Here is a 26,276-nt window from a genome sequence, read left to right as displayed (position 1 = left end):
AATGATCAGTAGAAGAGATCAGTGTGTGCAGTGTTATAGGTCCCTATGGGATAACAATGATCAGTATAAGAGATCAGTGTGTGCAGTGTTATAGGTCCCTATGGGATAACAATGATCAGTATAAGAGATCAGTGTGTGCAGTGTTATTGGTCCCTATGGGATAACAATGATCAGTATAAGAGATCAGTGTGTGCAGTGTTATAGGTCCCTATGGGATAACAATGATCAGTATAAGAGATCAGTGGGTGCAGTGTTATTGGTCCCTATGGGATAACAATGCTCAGTATAAGAGATCAGTGTGTGCAGTGTTATAGGTCCCTATGGGATAACAATGATCAGTGTGTGCAGTGTTATTGGTCCCTATTGTATAATAATGATCAGTATAAGAGATCAGTGTGTGCAGTGTTATAGGTCCCTATTGTATAATAATGATCAGTATAAGAGATCAGTGTGTGCAGTGTTATAGTCTCCTATGGGATAACAATGATCAGTAGAAGAGATCAGTGTGTGCAGTGTTATAGGTCCCTATGGGATAACAATGATCAGTATAAGAGATCAGTGTGTGCAGTGTTATACTGATCATTGTTATCCCATAGGGACCTATAACACTGCACACACTGATCTCTTATACTGATCATTATTATACAATAGGGACCTATAACACTGCACACACTGATCTCTTATACTGATCATTATTATACAATAGGGACCAATAACACTGCACACACTGATCTCTTATACTGATCATTGTTATCCCATAGGGACTATAACACTGCACACACTGATCTCTTATACTGATCATTGTTATCCCATAGGGACCTATAAGAGATCAGTGTGTGCAGTGTTATTGGTCCCTATGGGATAACAATGATCAGTATAAGAGATCAGTGTGTGCAGTGTTATTGGTCCCTATGGGATAACAATGCTCAGTATAAGAGATCAGTGTGTGCAGTGTTATTGGTCCCTATGGGATAACAATGATCAGTATAAGAGATCAGTGTGTGCAGTGTTATAGGTCCCTATGGGATAATAATGATCAGTATAAGAGATCAGTGTGTGCAGTGTTATAGGTTCCTATGGGAGCTATAACACTGCAAAAAAAAAGTGAAAAAGAAACCCCTTCCCTAATAAAAGTTTGAATCACCCCCCTTTTCCCATAAAAAAAAAAAACCTGTAAATAAAAATAAACATATGTGGTATCGCCGCGTGCGGAAATGTCCAAACTATAAAAATATATTGTAAATTAAATTGCACGGACAATGGCGTACACGCAAAAAAATTCCAAGTCCAAAATAGTGTATTTTTGGTAACTTTTTATATCATGAAAAAATTAATAAAGAGCGATCAAAAAGTCCTATCAATACAAAAATGGTACCGATAAAAACTTCAGAACACGGCGCAAAAAATGAGCCCTCATACCGCCCCATACGCTGAAAAATAAAGAAGTTGTAGGGGTTAGAAGATGAGAATTTTTAACATATAAATTTTCCTGCATGTAGTTATTTTTTTCCAAAGTACGACAAAATCCAACCTATATAAGTAGGGGATCATTTTAATCGTATGGATCTACAGAATAAACATAAGGTGTCTTTTTTACCGAAAAATGTACTGCGTAGAAACCGAAACCCCCGAAAGTTACAAAATTAAATTTTTGCTTAAGTTTTGTTGCACAATGATTTTTTTTTTCCATTTCGCCGTGGATTTTTGGGTGAAATGACTAATGTCACTGCAAAGTAGAATTGGTGGCGCAAAAAATAAGCATCATATGGAATTTTATGTGCAAAATTGAAAGTGTAATGATTTTTAGAAGGTGATGAGGAAAAAATGAAAATGCAAAAAACGGAAAAACCCTGCGTCCTTAAGGGGCTAAAGGGGTACTCCGGTGAAAACCTTTTTTCTTTTAAATCAACTGGTGGCAGAAAGTTAAGCATATTTGTAAATTACTTCTATTAAAAAATCGTAATCCTTCCAGTACTTATTAGCTGCTGAATGCTACAGAGGAAATTCCTTTCTTTTTGGAACACTGATGACATCACGAGCACAGTGCTCTCTGCTGACATCTCTGTCCATTTTAGCAACCATGCATAGCAGATGTATGCTAAGGGCAGCATGGTGGCTCAGTGGTTAGCACTGCTGCCTTGCAGTGCTGGGGACTTGGGTTCAAATCCCACTAAGGACAACAATAAATAAAGCGTTATTATTATTATAATAACGTCAGCAGAGAGAACTGTGTTCGTGATGTCATCAGAGACCATTCCAAAAAGAATTTCCTCTGTAGTATTCAGCAGCTAATAAGTACAGGAAGGATGAAGATTTTTTAATAGAAGTAATTTACAAATATGTTTAACTTTCTGCCACCAGTTGATTTAAAAGAAAAGAGGTTTTCACCGGAGTACCCCTTTAACCTCTTAAGGACCAAGGACGTATGAGTACGTCCTTGGTCCCGCTCCCGTGATATAACGCGGGGTGACCCCGCATCATATCACGGCGGGCCCGGCGTCATAGTGAAGCCGGGACCCGCCACTAATAACCCTTTAGCCGCCCTTGAGCCACGCGGCTAAAAGTGAAAGTAAAAGTGCCTGGTTAGCTCAGGGAGCTGTTCGGGATCGCCGCGGTATAATCATCCCGATCAGCTGTAGCACAGGAGGACGGTCTCTTACCTTCCTTCCTGCAGTCCGATCGCCGATTGAATGCTTCAAGCCTGAGATCCAGGCTTGAGCAATCAATCGCCGAAAACACTGATCATTGCATCCCTATGAAGATGCATTGAACACTGTTAAAGATCAGTTAATGCAATGTTATAGCCCCCTATGGGGGCTATAATATTGCAAAAGAAAAGTGTAAAAAAATCATTAACCCTTTGAATTATCCCTTCCCCTAATAAAAGTTTGAATCACCCGGCATTTCCAATTATAAAAAAAAAAAACATCTTTAGAGAATAAAGATAAGGTGTCATTTTTACCGAAAAATGTACTTCGTAGAAACGGAAGCCCCCAAAAGTTACAAAATGGCATTTTTTTTTTAATTTTGTCGCACAATGATTTTTTTTCCCGTTTCGCCGTAGATTTTTGGTTAAAATGACTGATATCATTACAAAGTAGAATTGGTGGCGCAAAAAATAAGCCATAATACAGATTTTTAGGTGCAAAATTTAAAGAGTTATGATTTTTTAAAGGTAAGGAGGAAAAAACGAAAGAGCAAAAACCGAAAAACGCCCGGTCCTTAAGGGGTTAAAGGGTATTAGTATTAGACAAATGCAGCTTCACTTTTTGCAAAAAAATATCTCCACTCCTGTTCACAGGTCACGTGTTGTATTGCAGCGGAGTCCTATCCACTTCAATGGAGCTGAGATGCAATACCGGACACTACCTGTGGACAGGAGTGGTGCTGTTTTTGCCACAAAAAAAAACCCCAAACAAAAATGTAGCTTTTTCTACTGGACAACCCCTTTCAATACAAAGAGGGATTGTCCCGATTGGACATGATTGTAACAAACCCTCAGCTGTGGATATTTACTTATTGCAAACAGAGATATCGTGAAATGATAGCACGGCAGCTATTAAACGTTGCAGCGCTTGCATTGTGCAGTGAGGTAGCAGAGCCCTGTCTGCGCAGCCGCCGCTCTGTAGTCATTGGCTGTTTGTCTTTTTCTCCCGTTGCAGTCACTATGAGATCCGCCGCAACGACGACATCATCTCTTTCTTCAACGACTTCAGCGACCACCTGGCGGAGGAAGCCTTATGGGAGCTCTCCCTGAAAATCAAACCGCGCAACATCACGAGACGAAAGACAGAGCGAGACGAGAAAACCTAAAGTAAGGAGGTGCGGAGGGGGCGACGCCGCCCCCTGGTGGACACTGAGGATAGGAGATCTCCCACTGAAGGGGGAGATCAGAGACTGGCAGGGAGGGGGAGGGAAGGGCTCATGCGTCATGTTTACCGTCACTGACACCTCCCGATGACGCGGTCGGCCCTGCCAGCTGCTGCCTCCGCCGCTGTCTCGTGTTAACCCCAAGAGGCCAAACTTTTCTCTGTGCCATCCGTTTACACTTTCACGGACGGTTTAGACTTGTTGGATGAAGACGCAACCCCCCAGACGTGGACCCCAAAGTTGATAATTTTTCTTTGGTTTATTCCGGACTCTGTGTTTTCCCCTGCACCCCCAGCAGAGGGCATCAGCGAGAGCCGCTCCTGTAAATATCAGTGTTGGGTATGGGGAGAGGAGGAGGAGGGGGGGAGGGAGGAGGGCATAGGCGCCGCAATGTGATGATATGTATTATTATTATTATTATTATATTTTTTTTATGCTGTTGCATGACAAGTATACAGAGACTGAGCGTGTAATATGTACATAGACGGGGAAACTGACGGGCGATCTGTGTAACGTGAAATTACCCAGGATGCAGCGGGGGCGCCATGTCCCAACACAGGAGGTCAAATAAATGTTTTAAACGTCTTATGATCTTCTCTGCCCGTCGTGCCGCCAACGCCCGTGGCCTGGAAAAGTTTACCCAAACTTCAAAATTGTTAATTTAAATAAAATGATATAACTTTTTTTTTTTTTTATAATAATACACACTGCCATATGTGCTGCATGGGTGGGTGCTGGGATTTGTAGTTCCACAGATATGTGGTTGACAGATAACATGGCTCTGACTACAACCCATCATGTTTGTGGTCAACTACGTCACCCCCTATAGCAGTGTTCCCCAACCAGTGTGCCTCCAGCTGTTGCAAAACTGCAACTCCCAGTATGCCTAATTATTGGCTCCTAAATCTCAGCATGCTGGGAGTTGTAGTTTAGCAAGAGATAAAGGCATGCTGGTTAAGAAACATTGCCCAATAGACCAGTGTTTTCCAACCAGGGTGCCTTCAGATGTGGTTAAACTACAACTCCCAGCATGCCCGGACAGCCAACGGCTGTCCGGGCATGCAGGGATTTGTAGTTTTGTAACAGATAAATGCACACTGATTGGGAGACACTGCCCTATTGGTGCCTCCAGCTGTTGCAAAACTACAACTCCCAGCATGCCCGGAAAGCCAACCACTGCATGGGAGTTGTAGTTTTGCAACAGAGAACGACGCCCTGGTTGGGAAACATTGCCCTGTAGACTGAGCCCTAATTTGGCTGCCTATAAAAGAACATTGGTGTCCTGTGTAGCTGTCGCTCCGGTCTGTGGCGCCGCCCATATATTCACCCCGTGTCTGTGTTTTCGGTTTTCCAGAGTATTTTTTGGATGATAAAGCGGATTCCCTTGTCACTATAGGCTCATAGTATTAGGAAGGATACAGAGAGTAGATCTGCAGTGCACAGCAGGTAAGTATCATCTCTGCACTATTACAAAGGTTCAACAGGTCAACTGTAGGGGGCGCTCACACTTCTGCCTGTTCTGGGGTCTCTGCAGTTACATCCATGTATACAAGAGAGCTGGATGCATGGGCATGACTGTATGGAAATTTGGAGTCCTCCAGCCAGGTTATCGCTATGGGATCAGAGATATATATATTTCCCCTCCAGCTCTATCTGTATACTTCTGCTATTGTGACTATAAGTAAAATAATTTTCTCTTGATGGCAATATTTAAAAAAAAACGCACTTGAATGCATGGAAACTGCATATATAGTGAACTGACCCCAACCCACGTAAAGGGGTACTCCGGTGGAAAACTTTTTTTTTTTTTTTTTTAAATCAACTGGTGCCTGAAAGATAAACAGATTTGTAAATTACTTTTATTAAAAAATCTTAATCCTTCCAGTACTTATTAGCTGCTGAATACTACAGAGGGAATTATTTTGTTTTAAGAGCTGTCTGCTGACATCACGACCACAGTGCTCTCTGCTGACATCTCTGTCCATTTTAGGAACTGTCCAGAGCAGCATATGTTTTCTATGGGGATTTTCTCCTACTCTGGACAGTTCTTAAAATGGACAGAGATGTCAGCAGAGAGCACTGTGGTCGTGATGTCAGCAGAGAGCTCTTAAAAAAAAAAAGAATTTCCTCTGTAGTATTCAGCAGCTAATAAGTACTGGAAGGATTAAGATTTTTAAATGGAAGTAATTTACAAATCTGTTTAACTTTCTGGCACCAGTTGAAAAAAATAAAATAAAATGTTTCTACCGGAGTACCTCTTTAAGCAGTTGACCTGGGTAACCACAAGCAGCCTCATTTATGTCCAGGTGCAGTGATCAGACTCTGCCTCCCTCTCTCTGCAAAGCCAGAGAATTCTTGGGAAATGTAGGCAACATTAGGAAATCAATTCAGTGATAAAATACAATCATTATGGCTGAAACCCTCATGCCTGCCACATCAGCTAAAACAGGTAAGCACAAGATGTACACAAGAACCTTTACAATATTCAGGATGATCCATACGCTAAGCACGATTGTGCCGTTTTGTGATGCCACAGTGTGTAACCTAAATGCACAGTGCGCCAAATTCCTAAATGCACAGTGCGCCAAATTCCTAACACGACGGCCACCGAGCCACAAAAGAGGTGAGAACTTTGTGTTGCAGTTCCTATTTATTTCACTTGGTGGCGCTATGTATTTATCTTCTAATACTTTTGCCCCACATTAAGGTTGAGGTCACACACAGCAGATTTGTCAAGACAAATTTCGGTAACTACATTTCCATTCATCTTAAATTAGATTTGTTTCTGCAAAAAAATGGCGATGGATTTTTGCTAAATCTTCTGCAGCAAAATCTGCTGTGTGTGAATTAACCCTAAACAAGTTCAAACGCAATTCTATATACAACGTGTAACATTTTTAAATATTTCTAATTGCTTTTACCAAAACTACAATTCCCAGCATGCCCGGACAGCCAAAGGCAGTCCGGGCATGCTGGGAGTTGTAGTTTTACAATAGCTGCTGGCACTCTGGGTGAAAAAACACTCCTCTGTGCACTCCAGACTGAGACATGTTACCTACACCGATACATTGTAGCAAACCCTCCTTGCACAATTTCAAACCATTTCCTTCCATTTGAAACCCTATGAGAATCCTAACACATTAGTAAATCACTTCATTGACCAAAAATGACTCCTTACCCCCAGATAAACAGCTGTTTAAGTCTTGGCTACTAGGTGTCTCACTACTTTGCAATCAGTCATTCACTGCCTGTTACCAGAGGATTTCTGTCTCTAGTAATAGAGAAACTCAGGACATAACTTGGCGTTGAAGTTTAGTATCTGCTATGCTGAGCTGAGCTAGTTTTCCTGTTGAAGAGGATCCACAAAGGTAAATCATGGCTTCCTTCTCACCTCTCAAAGCAAGGTAAATCAAGGCTTCCTTCTCATCTTTTACAAATCAGGACAGCTCATCTTTTAAAAAAAGCAGTGCATCTACCGCTGTATGTCCACAGTGTTGCAGTGTAATCACCTCCCACCCTTTAGCTTCTCAGTAGCAACTAGTGTAACCCCTTTGTTGTTGTTGCTGCTGTTTCTTGCAGTTCTGCTGACGTAACACCTTGCAAATCTGGTGCACAGTAACCCCTTCTTCCTCCTGCCTGCCATCTATAGTACTTTGCTGTGTATATTATCCCTCAGTGCTATGTCATGGCATAACAGTAAGGACTGAATGTTGTGCTGTGATTGGATAGACAACTAATTGGGGAAGATACTGTGTGTGTACTTCTGACAAAATAGCCCAGCTTTGATTCAGCCCCTTTAAATGTAGAGAACAAGAACTAAATATCTATGTTGCAGAACAGTGATATAGCGGAGCCTTTATGGCGCAGCTGCTGCATTGCCTCTGACTTTACCCCCAACACAACCTTTTAAAATATAAAAACAATGCAGAAGGGGGTGTATTAGGGGACGAGAAAAATTGCGCTTTATGAACTGAACTATACATAATGGGTTGTTTTTTTGTTTTGTTAATTGGAGAAACTTCACCAAATAAGGAAAATGCAGATTAATTAAGAAAAAAAAAAAAGATACATTGTATTTAATGTTATCTGTACATATACACATAGGATGTGGTCAGCGGCAATCAGCCTGAGGCGCCCCCTGCTGCCCTCCTGGGGGTATAGCAGCTGCAGTTGTGATTTCTGGTCTCTGAAGAAGGATTTTTATTATTATTATTATTATGATACAGTTCGAAGCGACGTCTCCTCTGTCATAAGAAAATGGTGACCACCACGTAGATGATCCAGCTGACGGAGATGAAGACCCCGAAGAGCAGGCTGAAGAGGACCAGGGAGCGGGCCTTGCGGGAGGACTCCTGGGCCTGCAGGATGTCGCCTCTGCTCAGTGCCGACCGGGTCTGGAGGGGAAACACAGGTGGTTTATGGCCTTCTTGCTGTTGCGAAACTACAACTCCCAGCATGCCCTGACAGCCGCAGGCTGTCAGGGCATGCTGGGAGTTGTAGTTTTGCAACAGCCACAGGTTATGTTTCTCTCATCTAGGATTGTTATATAGCACGAATACATATTTAGTCATAATATCATCAAAATGCTGATGGTTTCCAATAGAAATGTCATTGGACGTATATGTACGTCCTACTGCTCTGGGACTTAGCCCACCAGGACGTACATATACGTCCTGTACATGAAGCGGGCACAGGAGCTGGGCTCGCTTCATGAACGTCAGGTCCTGGCTGTTATCAGTAGTTGGGCACCTGCCGGTGATGGCGGTCATCTGATCCCCACCATTAAAGGGGTACTCCGCCCCTTATATCCAAAGGATAGTGGATAACATGTCTAATCGCGTGGGGCCCAGCCGCAATCTTCGTGCCAATGCTGCGGGATTACGATCGTGAAATCGTGCCATGCCCTCTCCTTTTATGTCTATGGGAGGTATCATGATTGCCAGTCATCCGGCACGGAGCGGAGTTCGCGCCCCAGCAGCCGTACCCCCGCGATCAGACATGTTCTCCCCCATGCTTTGGATAGGGGATAACATGTCTAGCGGCAGAGTGCCCCTTTAACCCCTACAGATCACGGCAATGCGAGGGTTCGCATGGCTGCTCGCTGGCATGGCCACGGGGATCCAGTGAGTCAAGGTGGCGGCCGGAGGTGCCTTCACCTGCCCCCGTCTATCCTCACTGGGGTCTTCTCTGCTCTTGCCATCCAGCAGACCAGAGAAGTAGATCGCTGATAATACTGATCAGTGCAATGTCTATGTATACCACCGGAACAGTATAAGCAATCTAATGATTGCTATAGATAGTCCCCTATGAGGGCATAAAAAGTGTCAAATAAAACCTTAAAAACTTCCCCCTCTCCCAATATAAATGTAAATTGCCCCTTTTTCCCATTGTACTCCATGGACCCCCCCATTGTACCGTTACGGTGTCAGAGTCCCTGTGGTCATGATAGGGTTACTATCCGTGGTGGGTCAGCCCCTTTACCCCATTAATAATACATGGTGCACATTACTCCTCTGGACGCCCGCCTGTCGGGTTTTCGTGGTTTTTTTTTTTCCACTCTGAATAATTTACGTCCGTGATTTCCTTGGCACCGGAGTTGGCGCAGCCGCCATGGAACCTGAGGGGCCCCGGATTTAAAGGGCTTCTCCACCAATCAGCGCGGATATGTACAGTGGAGTCTTCATTATGTGAACAAACCCATAGAGCCCAATAAATCTCCCCCATGGAGTTCCCCCTATAAGTCAGGTCAGTAGGGGGCGCTTTGTCTTACCTCATGGGAATAGACCACGGCGATGATCCCCGTCAGGAAGCAGCAGAAGAAGGTGACCAGCACTGACTCCACCATGTAGTCCTTGGTCCTGACCTCAGGCGCCTGCGGAGGCGTCATCCCCAGCGAGCTGTCGTTCTGCGGAGAGAAAACAATGGCGCCATCAGAGAAACCCCAAGTCTAGCAGCCTGGTACATAATGGAGGGGCATAATGAGGCCCCATCTTTGGCGCAGTTAAGTGTGTGTGGGGGGGGCAGTGAAGGATCATTTGGGCATCAATAATTCACGGAGCTGGAATGAGCCGACTCCTTAGATCTTATTACTTCCTTTATCTCGGGGAAGGTGCGTGGTTAACCCTTTGTGTACCTGAAGAGCACGGAAGTCCGTAAGCGCAGCACATGCCGGAAAAAAAGCTACGCTGAGGGGGGGGCGGATGTCATTGTTCCAGGGTACGGTTATAGCCCAAAGTTTTAAAGGGGTACTCCACCCCTATGCAAAGGATGGGGGGATAAGATGTCTGACCCTGCTGCTGGGGACCCCTGCGATCTCGGCTGCGGCACCCCAGAAATCCAATGCACAGAGCGAACTTCGCTACGTGCCGGATGACTGGTGATGCGGGGCAGAGGCTCGTGACATTACGGCCATGCCCCCTCAATGCAAGTCTGCCACGCCCCCTCCCATAGACATGCATTGAGGGGGCGCGGCCATGACATCACAAGCCTCCGGTGCTGCACCCGGCGCTCTAAACGAACGCTGGATGCAGCAGGGAGATTGCGGTCCCAGTGGCGGGACCTCCGTGATCAGGCATCTTATCCCCTGTCCTTGGGATAGAGGATAAGATGTCTAGGGGCGGAGTACCCCTTTAAGTCTGTCACAGATATTGCTTTTTTTTCTCTTAGATTTCCTGCTCCAGTCTCGTTAGATCGTATCCATGGTTACCGAATACAATTGTTAACACAACTTCACAAGTTTTTACACTTTTGTCGACAAATCCATCAGGTTTATGTAGAGGAAACGTAGCTGGGTTACCCATAGCAACCAATCAGATCGCTGCTTTCACTTTTGAAAAGGCCTCTGGAAAATGAAAGCAGCGATCTGATTGGTTGCTATGGGTAACTCGGCTACTTCTCCTCTGCACAGGTTTTGATTTGTTCTCCTTTCTATGCTGGATATCCTCTCCGGGCCCAATCCTGACCTCTGACCTCCCGTTCTTTCCTTATCACAATTTTGGGGTTTTCTTTGTCCTCCGCAGTTTGGGGATTGACCTCAGGTTCTCTAGGATTGAGATCTGGGGAGTCTCCTTGTCACGGGCGACATTTATCAAAATCTGTGCAGAGGAAAAGTTGCCCATAGCAACCAGGGTCGCCACCTTTCTTACAAAAAAAAATAAAAAATACCGGCCATGCTAATTTGCATAATTAATTATATATGCGTGACATCACAGGATACACATATGCGGGGAACATTTTTGTCCTATTCTGACCCCTATTTCTTCTTATATGGATCTGTATGAGGGATCGTTTTTTGCACCCCAGATGTAGTTTTTAACAGGACCATTTTTGTTTTTATGAGACTTTTGGATCGCTTTTTTTTTTTTTTTTTATTAAATTTGGGAGTTGCAGTTAGTTACTAACTACAACTCCCAGCATGTTGGACTATATAGTAGTATAGGTCAGTGTTTACCAACCAGTGTGACTCCAGCTGTTGCAAAACTACAACTCCTAGCATGTTTGGACTATATTATAGTATAGACCAGTGTTTCCCAATCAGGGGTGCCTCCAGCTGTTGCAAAACTACAACTCCCAGCATGTTTGGACTCAATGGGGGAGATTTATCAGAACCTGTCCAGAGGAGGAGTAACTGAGTTACCCATATCTATCAGCTTTTCCTCTGCACGGTTTTTGATAAATCTCCTTACTGATTATTTACATAAACTTGATGTATTTGTCAATAAAAGTGTAAAATGTATAAAAAGCTTCTAAATATTCTTCAGTTACCATAGAAACATCTAAGTAAAAATAATGAAGCAACAAACGGTGTGAAAACCAAAAATTTGTGTCAATCTCAAAACATTTGGCCGCCGCTGGAGCCATCACAAACCACAAGAGACTGGATAGTGGACGCTGCGTTCTTAAAGGGGTACTCCACTGAACATTTTATTCCGAACACTGGGTGCGGGCTGTGGGAGGGTCATAACATCAAGGCCACGCCCCTCAATGCAAATCTATGGGATGGGGCGTGGCCCCCTCAATGCTAGTCTATGGGAGGGGGCGTGGCACCTGCCATGCCCCCTCCCATAGACTTGCATTGAGGGGGCGTGGTTGTGACATCACGACCCCGCACCCAGTGTTCGGAAGAAAATGATGCAAACGCTGGTGCAGTGGATACTCCATTAACCCCCTGACTAGCAGTTTTGCATTATAATTCATTCATTTCACCACAATGCACAGACGTTCTGGTAAAGTTGGGTGGGGACTGTGTTAGTTAGTCACCCAGCTTCACCAGGATCAAATAGACAGAAAGGGGTTATAATAGAAACAGCGCCACCCTTGGCTTCAGTTTGTGTGTGGTATTGCACTTTAATCCTATCAACGTCAATGGAGTGGAGTTGTAATACCACACACGACCTCAGGACAAGAGTGGCGCTGGTTCTATAACCAAGTACCAAGTACCATTCAGATGAACAAAGGAGGAGGAGCCTGATAAGTCTTACTATGATATACGGATACGGTCCCGGTGTCAGGTTCTGCTGGGTGTACACGGTGGGCGCCATGGCGGGTCCGGACTGGTAGTAGACGGGCATGTTCCCTGACAAGTTGGGTGGGTAGTGTGGATACAGGAGATGGGCGATCTTTGGGTCCGGGGGGGAGTAAGGTGGGGGGTCCCCAACAAATCCAGTGTTCTCTATTCCTTTAGGCTCCTCGGCTCCCGTATTCTTGGGCTGCACAGGGGGTCGGACATTTCCGGAAGTGTCAGTTCTTTGGCTCATTTCTGCTGCAGCGCCTCTTCCCTCCTCCGCTTCTAATTGGATGGAGACCTCCATTTCTGCAGAATCTAAATAAATCAGTGGGTGGTGAGCGGCATTAAATGGGCGCAAATACTCTTTATATATTATACATCTTTCAAAACATTAAAGGGGTACTGCAGCCAAAATTAAAGGGGTACTCCACTGGAAAACTTTTTTTTTTTTTTTTTTTTTATCAACTGGTACCCGAAAATTAAACAGATTTGTAAATTACTTCTATTAAAACATCTTAATCCTTCCTGTACTTATCAACTGCTGTATAATACACAGGAAGTTCTTTTCTTTTTAAATTTATTTTCTGTCGGACCACAGTGCTCTCTACTGACACCTCTGTCCATGTCAGGAACTGTCCAGAGTAGGAGCAAATCCCCATAGTAAACCTCTCCTGCTCTGGGCAGTTCCTGACACGGACAGAGGTGTCAGCAGAGAGCACTGTAGTAAGAGAGAAAAAAAAACACACAACTTCCTGTGGAGCATACAGCAGCTAATAAGTACTGGAAGGATTAAGATTTTTTAATTTAAGTAATTTACAAATCTGTTTAACTTTCTGGGGCAAGTTGATTAAAAAAAAATAATAATTTTCCAGTGGAGTACCCCTTTACTCCGGTAAAAAACTTTATTTTATTTATTTTTTTATTTTTTTAATCAACTGGTGGCAGAAAGTTAAACAGATTTGTAAATTACTTCTATTAAAAAATCTTAATCCTTCCAGTACTTATTAGCTGCTGAATACTACAGAGGAAATTCTTTTTGGAACACAGAGCTCTCTGCTGACATCACGAGCACAGAGAGCACTGTGGTCGTGATGTCAGCAGAGAGCTCTGTGTTCCAAAAAGAAAAGAATTTCCTCTGTAGTATTCAGCAGCTAATAAGTACTGGAAGGATTAAGATTTTTTAATAGAAGTAATTTACAAATCTGTTTAACTTTCTGGTACCAGTTGATTAAAAAAAAAATGTTTTCCAGTGGAGTACCCCTTTACTCCGGTAAAAAACGTAATTTTTTTTTTTTTTTTATATCAACTGGTGCCAGAAAGTTAAACAGATTTGTAAATTACTTGTATTAAAAAAAAAAATCTTAATCCTTCCAGTACTTATTAGCTGCTGAATACTACAGAGGAAATTCTTTTTGGAACACAGAGCTCTCTGCTGACATCACGAGCACAGTGCTCTCTTCTGACATCTCTGTCCATTTTAGGAACTGTCCAGAGCAGCATATGTTTGCTATGGGGATTTTCTCCTACTCTGGACAGTTCCTGAAATGGACAGAGATGTCAGCAGAGAGCTCTGTGTTCCAAAAAGGAAAGAATTTCCTCTGTAGCATACAGCAGCTAATAAGTACTGGAAGGATTAAGATTTTTTTTTTAATACAAGTAATTTACAAATCTGTTTAACTTTCTGGTACCAGTTGATTTAAAAGAAAAAAAGAATGTTTTCCAGTGGAGTACCCCTTTAACTTATCCCCTATCCACAAGAGAAGGGGTTAGTAGCTGATCGTGGGGGTCTGACCGCTGGGACCCCACACAATCTCCGGAATGGGACCCGGTCTCGCTCAGTGAGGAGCTCATGTCGTCTACCTCTAGAGCAGTGGTCTTCAACCTGCGGACCTCCAGATGTTGCAAAACTACAATTCCCAGCATGCCCGGACAGCCGAAGGCTGTCCGGGCATGTTGGGAGTTGTAGTTTTACAACAGCTGGAGGCACACTGGTTGGGAAACACTAATTTAAAGGGGCACTCCCAGCTGTCCGGGCATGCTGGGAGTTGTAGTTTTGCAACATCTGGAGGTCCTCAGGTTGAAGACCACTGCTCTAGACGGTACCCACACCATTCTTTTATATGGGAGCGCCCATGATGCCCGAGAGCCGCACTTATAGAAATGAATGGAGGGTACCGTGCCTGTCAATCACAGCCGCAGCTGCCAGGACCAGGATCGCGCCGGACTTGGCAGCATTAACCCTGTAGGTGCCGTGATCAGTCCAGATCACGGAATCTATGGTGTTGACAGGGGGCGTAAAAACCCTAAATTATCACCCAAAAAAAAAAGCATCCAAACATATAAATAATAGATATTACCACGTCTGTAATGACTTGTACATAATGGTCTTGACCCCGCACGGTGACGACACGCGACAACGCAAAAATAGGAGAAAAAAAGGATTTTGTAGAGAAAAGGATAAAAGAACATAAAAAAGCGACATAAACTGGATATCGCCGTAATCGTACCGGCCCACAGATTAAAAAGAACATCATTTTTACCGTGCAGTGAAAGCCATAAATAAAAGGTGTTTTCACAAAAAATGCTGCATGAATTAATAAAGATTTACCGCCAATATAAAGTACAATACGTCACGAGTAAAAGCGCGTCAGAGGTATTACCACTTAAAGGGTTACTCCGCTGCTCAGCGTTTGGGACAAACTCTTCTGAACTCTGGAGTCGGCGCCGGGGGCTCGTGATGTCATAGCCCCGCCCCCTCAATGCAAGTCTATGTTACGCCCCCTCCCATAGACTTGCATTGAGGGGGCGGGGCTGGGACATCACAAGCTCCCTCTGCCGGCTCCAGCGTTTGGAGCAGTTTGTTCCGAACGCTGAGCAGCGGAGTGCCCCTTTAAAGAGACACGGGACAGATTAGAAAAATTAGGCTTGGTCATTAAAGGGGTACTCCGCTGCCAGACAAAAGTTAGGGGAACCAGCGTTCTAAACAAAACCCCCTCCATTCATGTCTATGGGAGGGGGCGTGTCGTCTGACACGCCCCCTCCCATAGACATGAATGGAGGGGGCGTGGCCGTGACATCATTGTTCTGAACAACATGAGCACCAGAGTACCCCTTTAAGGAAAAAACAGGCGGTGTCCTTAAGGGGTTAAACTTTCTAATATACTTCATAAGAAAAGTTATTTCCCTTTTATAGATATCATGGCTTTTAGTCGTATCTCGATGTCGCGTTATTATCCGGAATTAGAAAATAAATAAATAGGATAAGCGCCCCTCTTGTCCTGAGGTTGTGTGCGGTATTGCGGTTCAGATTTATTGAAGTGAATGGTGACAGGTTGTAATTCCGCACACGACCTGCAGACAGGGGGGGCACTGATGTACAGAATAAAGTGACCATATTTATTTACTCAGAATGGCGCTGTCCCTCCCCTGTGGCCTCTGCTATCAGTGGTAGTAACTTTCTATGGCCGCCACCTTTGCTCTCGGGACGGGTTATTTTCGCTATTTTTTTTTTCTGATAAGATTTTCGCTGTTTGTTCTGCCGCTCGCGCTCTATAAACATTCGCCGACCGCATCTCACTAGATGGCGATTGATGTTTACGGTAAAGATGGAGAATAAGGTGGCGAAGCCAAAAGAATAAGACTAATAAAATAGTGTAAATAGAGATCCCCTAATCCCCGCCCCTTCTCATCAGACGTCCCACCCACTGTGTCAGTTCTCTACCAGAGCTGCTGCAGAACCTCACATTTCACTGAAGTCTATAGCACAATTAGTAAGGTTGCAGCACCTGCTGTAATCAATCCCTGTCTGCTCCTCTGCCTGTGGCATTGCTCAGCACAAGCCAGCATACTGTAACCACGCCTCATTCTTCCCTAAATGTCCCAATGACGGGGAGATGGGGATGTAGATTTGGGGGGTCGTCAGAGGTGATGACATCACTCAGGAGGCAGGGCTGGATACTATCTCTTAAATCAAGCCTCACCCCTGAGACAGCAGAGGATGATGGGAGGAGCCAAAGAGCTGCTGAGACCACACAAAACTGACAATGAGAGGACTACACAATTTCCTGTCGGGGGGGGGGGGGGGAGAGGGTAAATTGCTGAGACCACACTGACAATGAGAGAACTACACAACTTTCAATCAAGAGAAAGGGGAGAGCCAGGGATCTGCTGAGGCAAACCCACACTGACAATGAGAGAGCTACACAACTTCCTGTCAGGAGGGAGATGGGGGGGAGGCAGCTGAGACAACACCACACTAACAATGAGAGGATTACACGACTTCCTGTCAAGAGAGGAAGGAGCCAGGGAGCTGGAGACAACACCACACTGACAATGAGAGAACTACACAACTTCCTGTCAAGAGAAAGGGAGGAGCCAGGGAGCCTCAGAGGCAACACCACACAGACAATAATAGGACTACACAATTTCCTGTCAGGAGGGAGAGGGTGGGGGGACCGCTGAGACAACACCAAACTTACAATTAGAGGATTACACAACTTCCTGTCAAGAGAGAGGAAGGAGCCAGGGAGCTGGAGACAACACCACAATGACAATGAGAGGACTACACAACCTCCTGTCAGGAGTTAATCACACAGAAACACACTACATCCAGCACAATATGTGATATAATTATATTAGTGATTTATATGTCTCGGGGGATGGTATTACTCCTATACTACTGTTTACCAACCACTGGGCCTCCAGCTGTTGCAAAACTACAACTCCCAGCACTGGAAGTTGTAGTTTTGCAACAGCTGGAGGCACACTGTTTAGGAAACACTGGTCTAGGCTGTCCGGGCATGCTGGGAGTTGTAGTTTTGCAACAGCTAGAAGCATCCTGGTTGGGAAACACATTGCAGCATTAACCCTATGTTCCCTGCACATATAGTCTGAACCCTTATTGTTCAGTCAGATTAACCTCTCGGTTTCCCCTATAATCGCGGCTCCTTTTCGTATTAAATGTCTCTTATGAGTCACAGAAGTGAAATCCATTGTTTGTCCGAAGATAAATCATCGTCTCCTGTAGATGACGACTCCGAGTCCTGAGAACTTTACTCCTTTAATCTGCTCTAAACCCAATATAAACCAAAGGCGAGCGGCATAAAGCAACGCGGTCAGAGCAAACACCGAGCCATGAGAGGGAAAGAACTGCCTGTAGAGCTCAGACAAAGCCCTGTCTATATAAGGTCTCACAGCTGACAATATATATCAGAGTAAACACCATGAGAGGGAAAGAACTGCCTGTAGAGCTCAGACACTACCCTGTCTATATAAGATCTCACAGCTGACAATATATATCAGAGCAAACACCATGAGAGGGAAAGAACTGCCTGTAGAGCTCAGACACATTCCTGTCTATATAAGATCTCACAGCTGACAATGTATATCAGAGAAAACACCAAGATATGAGGTGGAAAGAACTGCCTGTAGAGCTCAGACAAAGCCCTGTCTATATAAGGTCTCACAGCTGACAATATATATCAGAGTAAACACCATGAGAGGGAAAGAACTGCCTGTAGAGCTCAGACACATTCCTGTCTATATAAGATCTCACAGCTGACAATGTATATCAGAGAAAACACCAAGATATGAGGCGGAAAGAACTGCCTGTAGAGATCAGACACAGCCCTGTCTATATAAGATCTCACAGCTGACAATGTATATCAGAGCAAACACCATGAGAGGGAAAGAACTGCCTGTAGAGATCAGACACAGCCCTGTCTATATAAGATCTCACAGCTGACAATATATATCAGAGCAAACACCATGAGAGGGAAAGAACTGCTTGTAGAGCTCATCCCTACAGTGATCATGGTGGGGGCAGCATCATGTCTGGGGGAAACCAGGCACTGCCCATCACCTGCCCAATTAACAAAATGTCTTAAAACACTGTTATGCAGACCTCTGGGTCTCCATGGTTACAGACTACAAACAAACCCTGTGTAGTCTGTAGTCATATGTTCCTCCTCACATCCACTTTATGTTGTACTAGCACAGTGTATTCCAACCAGTTAGCATCCAGCTGTTACAAACTACAACTCCCAGCATGCCCGGACAGCCTTTGGCTGTCCGAGCATGCTGGGAGTTGTAGTTTTGCAACAGCTGTAGGCTCCCTGGTTGGAAAACACTGGTCTGGTGACTTCCAGGTGTCAGGTTGATACAATGTATCCACAAGTTTATAGATGTTACTAGTTGGCAGTAAGAAGTAAATGCAATCACTGTGCCCACCCAATGCCCACATCTCCTGTATTTCCTGAACATACACTCTGTAAGAAGTAGCATCACAAGCTCCCCCTGCTTTGGTCTGCTGGGAGTTGTAGTTCAACAACAGCTGGGGAGCAGAAGACTAGTTACAAATACAATCTTACACATATAATAGTTCATATTGTTTCTTTACTAGACAAAGGTCAATGCAATGTGCCCCCCGCTATGGTCCCAGTAATGTGCCCCCCGCTATGGTGCCAGTGATGTGCCCCTGCTATGGTGCCAGTAATGTGCCCCCTGCTATGGTGCCAGCAATGTGCCCCCTGCTATGGTGCCAGTGATGTGCCCCCTGCTATGGTCCCAGTAATGTGCCCCCTGCTATGGTCCCAGTAATGTGCCCCCCGCTATGGTGCCAGCAATGTGCCCCCTGCTATGGTGCCAGTGATGTGCCCCCTGCTATGGTCCCAGTAATGTGCCCCCCGCTATGGTGCCAGTGATGTGCCCCCTGCTATGGTGCCAGTTATGTGCCCCCCGCTATGGTGCCAGTGATGTGCCCCCTGCTATGGTGCCAGTGATGTGCCCCCTGCTATGGTGCCAGTGATGTGCCCCCTGCTATGGTGCCAGTGATGTGCCCCCTGCTATGGTGCCAGTAATGTGCCCCCTGCTATGGTGCCAGTGATGTGCCCCCCGCTATGGTGCCAGTCATGTGCCCCCTGCTATGGTCCCAGTGATGTGCCCCCTGCTATGGTGCCAGTAATGTGCCCCCTGCTATGGTGCCAGTAATGTGCCCCCTGCTATGGTGCCAGTCATGTGCCCCCTGCTATGGTGCCAGTAATGTGCCCCCTGCTATGGTGCCAGTAATGTGCCCCCTGCTATGGTCCCAGTAATGTGCCCCCTGCTATGGTGCCAGTAATGTGCCCCCTGCTATGGTCCCAGTAATCTGCCCCCTGCTATGGTCCCAGTAATGTGCCCCCTGCTATGGTGCCAGTGATGTGCCCCCTGCTATGGTGCCAGTAATGTGCCCCCTGCTATGGTGCCAGTGATGTGCCCCCTGCTATGGTCCCAGTGATGTGCCCCCTGCTATGGTGCCAGTGATGTGCCCCCTGCTATGGTGCCAGTGATGTGCCCCCTGCTATGGTCCCAGTGATGTGCCCCCTGCTATGGTCCCAGTGATGTGCCCCCTGCTATGGTGCCAGTCATGTGCCCCCTGCTATGGTGCCAGTCATGTGCCCCCTGCTATGGTGCCAGTCATGTGCCCCCTGCTATGGTGCCAGTCATGTGCCCCCTGCTATGGTGCCAGTCATGTGCCCCCTGCTATGGTGCCAGTGATGTGCCCCCTGCTATGGTCCCAGTGATGTGCCCCCTGCTATGGTGCCAGTGATGTGCCCCCTGCTATGGTGCCAGTCATGTGCCCCCTGCTATGGTGCCAGTGATGTGCCCCCTGCTATGGTGCCAGTGATGTGCCCCCTGCTATGGTGCCAGTGATGTGCCCCCTGCTATGGTCCCAGTGATGTGCCCCCTGCTATGGTGCCAGTGATGTGTCCCCTGCTATGGTGCCAGTGATGTGCCCCCTGCTATGGTCCCAGTGATGTGCCCCCTGCTATGGTGCCAGTTATGTGCCCCCTGCTATGGTGCCAGGTGGGCCCAAGAGCTTACACTCTCCCCTGCCCATGTGGAGCGCCCCCTGTACCTGCAGTAGTCATGGTCCTCAGTGTCTTCTCATGAATCCTGGTGGCCTTGGCTCATCCTTGCCCTCTGCCCACCCTGGTCTCCCCCTGGCACCTTCTCTCTGGGTCCTGCTCCTGGGCTCTGCCTCTCCTCTGTTCCCTCTCAGTTGCCTTATTAATAATTGACAGAGCTGTTTGCGGAAGGCTGTGCAAATAGGAGTTCAGCTCCTGGTGCTGATCCCACAGCTGAGGCTGGCACTACCACTTACCTCAATGCCATGATGGTACAAAGGGTGCAGGAGCGTGGTACGGGGTCAGGGGTCAGACTAATCCATACCCAGGGCACAAGATACAGCACTCCAGGGGTGGTCACAGGGCAAGACCCCCCCAGCTCTGCTACATCATAGTCCATAGGAATTCATTGGGATCAGGTTATGGCCAAAAACATGGCAGCCTGTGTACCAATTGTTTTGGCCATTGGCAAGTGATGGCATCATGTTGGCTAAGGGTTAGAGCTGCAGCTATATGTGTGAAGGTGCGATGTGCTGCAGCCATAGGGGTGAAGGTGCGATGTGCTGCAGACATAGAAGTAAAGGTGTGATGTGCTGCAGCCATAGGGGTGAGGATGCAATATGCTGCAAACAATGGAGTGAAGGTGAGATGTGCTGCAGAAAATGGGGTGAAGGTGTGATGTGCTGCAGCCATAGCTGTGAAGATGCGATGTGCTGCAGCCTTAGGGGTGAAGGGGCAATGTGCTGCAGCCATAGGTGTGAAGGTGCGATGTTCTGCAGCCATAGGTGTGCAGGTGAGATGTCCTGTTGCCATAGATGTGAAGATGCGATGTGCTGCAGCCATAGGAGTGAAGGTTCGATGTGCTGCAGCCATAGGTATGAAGGTGCGATGTGCTGCAGCCATAGGGGTGACGGTGCGATGTGCTGCACCCATAGGTGTGAAGGTGCGATGTTCTGCAGCCATAGGGGGTGAAGGTGCGAGGTGCTGCAGCCATAGGGGTGAAGGTACAATGGGCTGCAGCCATAGGTGGGAAGGTGCGATGTGCTGCAGCCATAGGTGGGAAGGTGCGATGTGCTGCAGCCATAGGGGTGAACGTGCAATGTGCTGCAGCCATAGGGGTGAAGGTGCATTGTGCTGCAGCCATAGGTGTGAAGGTGCGATGTTCTGCAGCCATAGGGGGGTGAAAGTGAGATGTGCTGCAGCCATTGGTGTGAAAGTGAGATATTCTGCAGCCATAGGTGTGAAGGTGCGATGTTCTGCAGCCATAGGGGGTGAAGGTGCGATGTGCTGCAGCCATAGGGGTGAAGGTGCAATGTGCTGCAGCCATAGGTGGGAAGGTGTGATGTGCTGCAACCATAGGTGGGAAGGTGCGATGTGCTGCAGCCATAGGGGTGAAGGTGCAATGTGCTGCAGCCATAGGGGTGAAGGTGCAATGTGCTGCAGCCATAGGTGTGAAGGTGCGATGTTCTGCAGCCATAGGGGGGTGAAAGTGAGATGTGCTGCAGCCATTGGTGTGAAAGTGAGATATGCTGCAGCCATAGGTGTGAAGGTGCAATGTGCTGCAACCATAGGGGTGAAGGTGCGATGTGCTGCAGCCATAGGTGTGAAGGTGCGATGTGCTGCAGCCATAGGTGGGAAGGTGCGATGTTCTGCAGCCATAGGTGTGAAGGTGAGATGTTCTGCAGCCATAGGTGTGAAGGTGAGATGTGCTGCAGCCATAGGTGTGAAGGTGAGATGTGCTGCAGCCATAGGTGTGAAGGTGAGATGTGCTGCAGCCATAGGTGTGAAGGTGCAATGTGCTGCAGCCATAGGTGTGAAGGTGCAATGTGCTGCAGCCATAGGTGTGAAGGTGCAATGTGCTGCAGCCATAGGTGTGAAGGTGAGATGTGCTGCAGACAGACACAGTTTGTAAGGTTGAAAAAATTCAGGCTCCAAACACCCAGGAGATCTGATTTCTCTCACAGCTGATGGTTTGTTACAGTTGCGTCCAGGCTGAGGCCTGTTGAGACGTCACACGTGTCAGATTTGTATAGCTTAGACCAGTGTTTCCCAACCAGGGTGCCTCCAGATGTTGCAAAACTACAATTCCCAGCATGCCCGGACAGCCTTTGGCTGTCCGGGCATGCTGGGAGTTGTAGTTTTGCAACAGCTGAGAGCACACTGGTTGGGAAACACTGGTCTAGATGCTGCAACTAAGGGCTGTCTGGGCATGCTGGGAGTTGTAGTTTTGCAACAGCTGGAGGCACCCTGGTTGGGTAACTGCTTTAAGAAATCTGAGGTGACCACAGAACTACTGCAGATCTTCATGTTGATATGATACATTGTAGCCAACAGCTTGTTTATTTATTTATTTATTTATTGTTTAGCCATCATGGATACAATTGTAACAAACCCTCAGCTGTGAGGAGTACAAGGTCTGTACAGGTTGTCAGTCTCTATCTGGTAAAGAACACTCCTATTCACTGACTACAAGCAGAGATCTTGTACAGGTCCCATTCTTGTTCTGCCCCCCCCCCCCCCCCTTCACCCACGGAGCTGATGTGCGGTCAGGAGTAAGGGAAAGCTGAGTACTGATATGGACCAGGGACTGAATACATTCTTAGCCGACTAACAGAAGACGACTCCATACGGATTTCCAGGGCAGCGCTCTAGAATCCCCCCGGACCCCCCTCTGGTGATGACCTCGCTCTGTAGATGGGAATAATGGCGGTTCCCACATCCGCACTCACTAATGGCCTCCGCGAGGTCACACGGAGAAGATAAGTGGCGTCAGAGCCGGACAGACCATCAGGTATAATGGGCAATGCCGCAGCATGTTGTCCTTGAGTGGTCCTCTCCACAAGGTTCTCTGGTCTATCAGTATCTGGGAAAGCTGGGTGATGGTGGATAGAAAAGTTATTTAAGCAGTGTTTCCCAACCAGTGTGACTCCAGCTGTTGAAAAACTACAACTCCCAGCATGCCCGGTCATATTCTCATATTCTTCACCCCCATTTACCTTTTTTCCTGGATGTGAATGTTTGCCCAGATAGCGCCGAAACTTCAAGGCGGGTACTGGCAGAGAGCGAAGGGTTAATGTTTTATTGTCTTCAGGACAAAGGATGAGAAGAGAACACAGCAAATGTTTAAAGGAGACTTATCCTGTATTATACTCCAGAGCTGCACTCAATATTCTGCTGGAGAGGTCACTGTGTACATACATTACATTACTTATCCTGTACTGATCCTGAGTTATATCCTGTATTATACCCCAGAGCTGCACTCACTATTCTGCTGGAGAGGTCACTGTGTACATACATTACATTACTTATCCTGTACTGATCCTGAGTTATATCCTGTATTAAACTCCAGAGCTGTACTCACTATTCTGCTGGTGAGGTCACTGTGTACATACATTCCATTACTTATCCTGTACTGATCCTGAGTTATATCCTGTATTATACCCCAGAGCTGTACTCACTATTCTGCTGGTGGGGTCACTGTGTACATACATTACATTACTTATCCTGTACTGATCCTGGGTTATATCCTGTATTATACTCCAGAGCTGTACTCACTATTCTGCTGGTGAGGTCACTGTGTACATACATTACATTACTTATCCTGTACTGATCCTGAGTTATATCCTGTATTATACTCCAGAGCTGCACTCACTATTCTGCTGGTGATGTCACTGTGTACATACATTACATTACTTATCCTGTACTGATCCTGAGTTATATCCTGTATTATACTCCAGAGCTGTACTCACTATTCTGCTGGTGAGGTCACTGTGTACATACATTACATTACTTATCCTGTACTGATCCCGAGTTATATCCTGTATTATACCCCAGAGCTGCACTCACTATTCTGCTGGTGAGGTCACTATGTACATACATTACATTACTTATCCTGTACTGATCCTGAGTTATATCCTGTATTATACTCCAGAGCTGTACTCACTATTCTGCTGGAGAGGTCACTGTGTACATACATTACATTACTTATCCTGTACTGATCCTGAGTTATATCCTGTATTATACCCCAGAGCTGTACTCACTATTCTGCTGGTGAGGTCACTGTGTACATACATTCCATTACTTATCCTGTACTGATCCTGAGTTATATCCTGTATTATACCCCAGAGCTGCACTCACTATTCTGCTGGAGAGGTCACTGTGTACATACATTACATTACTTATCCTGTACTGATCCTGAGTTATATCCTGTATTAAACTCCAGAGCTGTACTCACTATTCTGCTGGTGAGGTCACTGTGTACATACATTCCATTACTTATCCTGTACTGATCCTGAGTTATATCCTGTATTATACCCCAGAGCTGTACTCACTATTCTGCTGTTGGGGTCACTGTGTACATACATTACATTACTTATCCTGTACTGATCCTGGGTTATATCCTGTATTATACTCCAGAGCTGTACTCACTATTCTGCTGGTGAGGTCACTGTGTACATACATTACATTACTTATCCTGTACTGATCCTGAGTTATATCCTGTATTATACTCCAGAGCTGCACTCACTATTCTGCTGGTGATGTCACTGTGTACATACATTACATTACTTATCCTGTACTGATCCTGAGTTATATCCTGTATTATACTCCAGAGCTGTACTCACTATTCTGCTGGTGAGGTCACTGTGTACATACATTACATTACTTATCCTGTACTGATCCCGAGTTATATCCTGTATTATACCCCAGAGCTGCACTCACTATTCTGCTGGTGAGGTCACTATGTACATACATTACATTACTTATCCTGTACTGATCCTGAGTTATATCCTGTATTATACTCCAGAGCTGTACTCACTATTCTGCTGGTGAGGTCACTGTGTACATACATTACATTACTTATCCTGTACTGATCCTGAGTTATATCCTGTATATACCCCAGAGCTGTACTCACTATTCTGCTGGTGAGGTCACTGTGTACATACATTACATTACTTATCCTGTACTGATCCTGAGTTATATCCTGTATTATACTCCAGAGCTGTACTCACTATTCTGCTGGTGAGGTCACTGTGTACATACATTACATTACTTATCCTGTACTGATCCTGAGTTATATCCTGTATTATACTCCAGAGCTGTACTCACTATTCTGCTGGTGAGGTCACTGTGTACATACATTACATTACTTATCCTGTACTGATCCTGAGTTATATCCTTTATTATACTCCAGAGCTGTACTCACTATTCTGCTGGTGAGATCACTGTGTACATACATTACATTACTTATCCTGTACTGATCCTAAGTTATATCCTGTATTATACTCCTGAGCTGCACTCACTATTCTGCTGGTGAGGTCACTGTGTACATACATTACATTACTTATCCTGTACTGATCCTGAGTTATATCCTGTATTATACCCCAGAGCTGTACTCACTATTCTGCTGGTGGAGTCACTGTGTACATACATTACATTACTTATCCTGTACTGATCCCGAGTTATATCCTGTATTATACTCCGGAGCTGCACTCACTATTCTGCTGGTGAGGTCACTGTGTACATACATTACATTACTTATCCTGTACTGATCCTGAGTTATATCCTGTATTATACCCCAGAGCTGTACTCACTATTCTGCTGGTGAGGTCACTGTGTACATACTGTCACGATGCCGGCTGGCAGGTAGTGGACCCTCTGTGCCAGAGAGGGATTGGCGTGGACCGTGCTAGTGGACCGGTTCTAAGCCACTACTGGTTTTCACCAGAGCCCGCCGCAAAGCGGGATGGTCTTGCTGCGGCGGTAGTGACCAGGTCGTATCCACTAGCAACGGCTCACCTCTCTGGCTGCTGAAGATAGGCGCGGTACAAGGGAGTAGGCAGAAGCAAGGTCGGACGTAGCAGAAGGTCGGGGCAGGCAGCAAGGATCGTAGTCAGGGGCAACGGCAGAAGGTCTGGAAACACTGGCAAGGGACACACAAGGAACGCTTTCACTGGCACTAAGGCAACAAGATCCGGCAAGGGAGTGCAAGGGAAGTGAGGTAATATAGGGAGTGCACA

At 46.0% G+C, this 26,276-nt stretch overlaps 2 protein-coding genes across 6 annotated transcripts in view; one reads left to right on the top strand and one right to left on the bottom strand.

Annotated features, from left to right (window-relative positions):
• Window positions 1-4,528, top strand: part of RAPGEF1 (Rap guanine nucleotide exchange factor 1) — a gene marked incomplete at its 5' end in the record, with an annotated part of 50,607 nt that extends 46,079 nt beyond the window's left edge. Inside the window, 1 exon segment of the mRNA XM_056538576.1 lies at window positions 3,663-4,528. Within this exon segment, the coding sequence (XP_056394551.1) occupies window positions 3,663-3,813 (151 nt within the window).
• A 2,359-nt stretch (window positions 4,529-6,887) lies between these two features.
• Window positions 6,888-20,390, bottom strand: PRRT1B (proline rich transmembrane protein 1B). 5 transcript variants are annotated; one of them, XM_056538586.1, is made up of 4 exons: window positions 20,271-20,390; window positions 12,351-12,691; window positions 9,641-9,775; window positions 6,888-8,264 (listed from the first exon to the last, which is right to left on the bottom strand). In XM_056538586.1, the coding sequence occupies exons 1-4, from the start codon at window positions 20,281-20,283 to the stop codon at window positions 8,118-8,120; spliced, it is 636 nt and encodes a 211-aa protein (XP_056394561.1). In that variant the 5' UTR covers window positions 20,284-20,390; the 3' UTR covers window positions 6,888-8,117. The 5 variants fall into 5 exon arrangements, 1 of the variants encoding a protein (XP_056394561.1); XR_008847657.1 differs by lacking the exons at window positions 12,351-12,691; window positions 20,271-20,390 and adding an exon at window positions 11,738-11,850; XR_008847656.1 differs by lacking the exons at window positions 12,351-12,691; window positions 20,271-20,390 and adding an exon at window positions 10,833-10,981.
• Between the last annotated feature and the right edge of the window lie 5,886 nt (window positions 20,391-26,276).

Source organism: Hyla sarda, chromosome 9, assembly GCF_029499605.1.
Source record: "Hyla sarda isolate aHylSar1 chromosome 9, aHylSar1.hap1, whole genome shotgun sequence".
NCBI lineage: Eukaryota > Metazoa > Chordata > Amphibia > Anura > Hylidae > Hyla > Hyla sarda.
The sequence above is the reverse complement of the archived record's forward strand: the minus strand, read 5'-3'. Positions and strand labels throughout refer to the sequence as shown.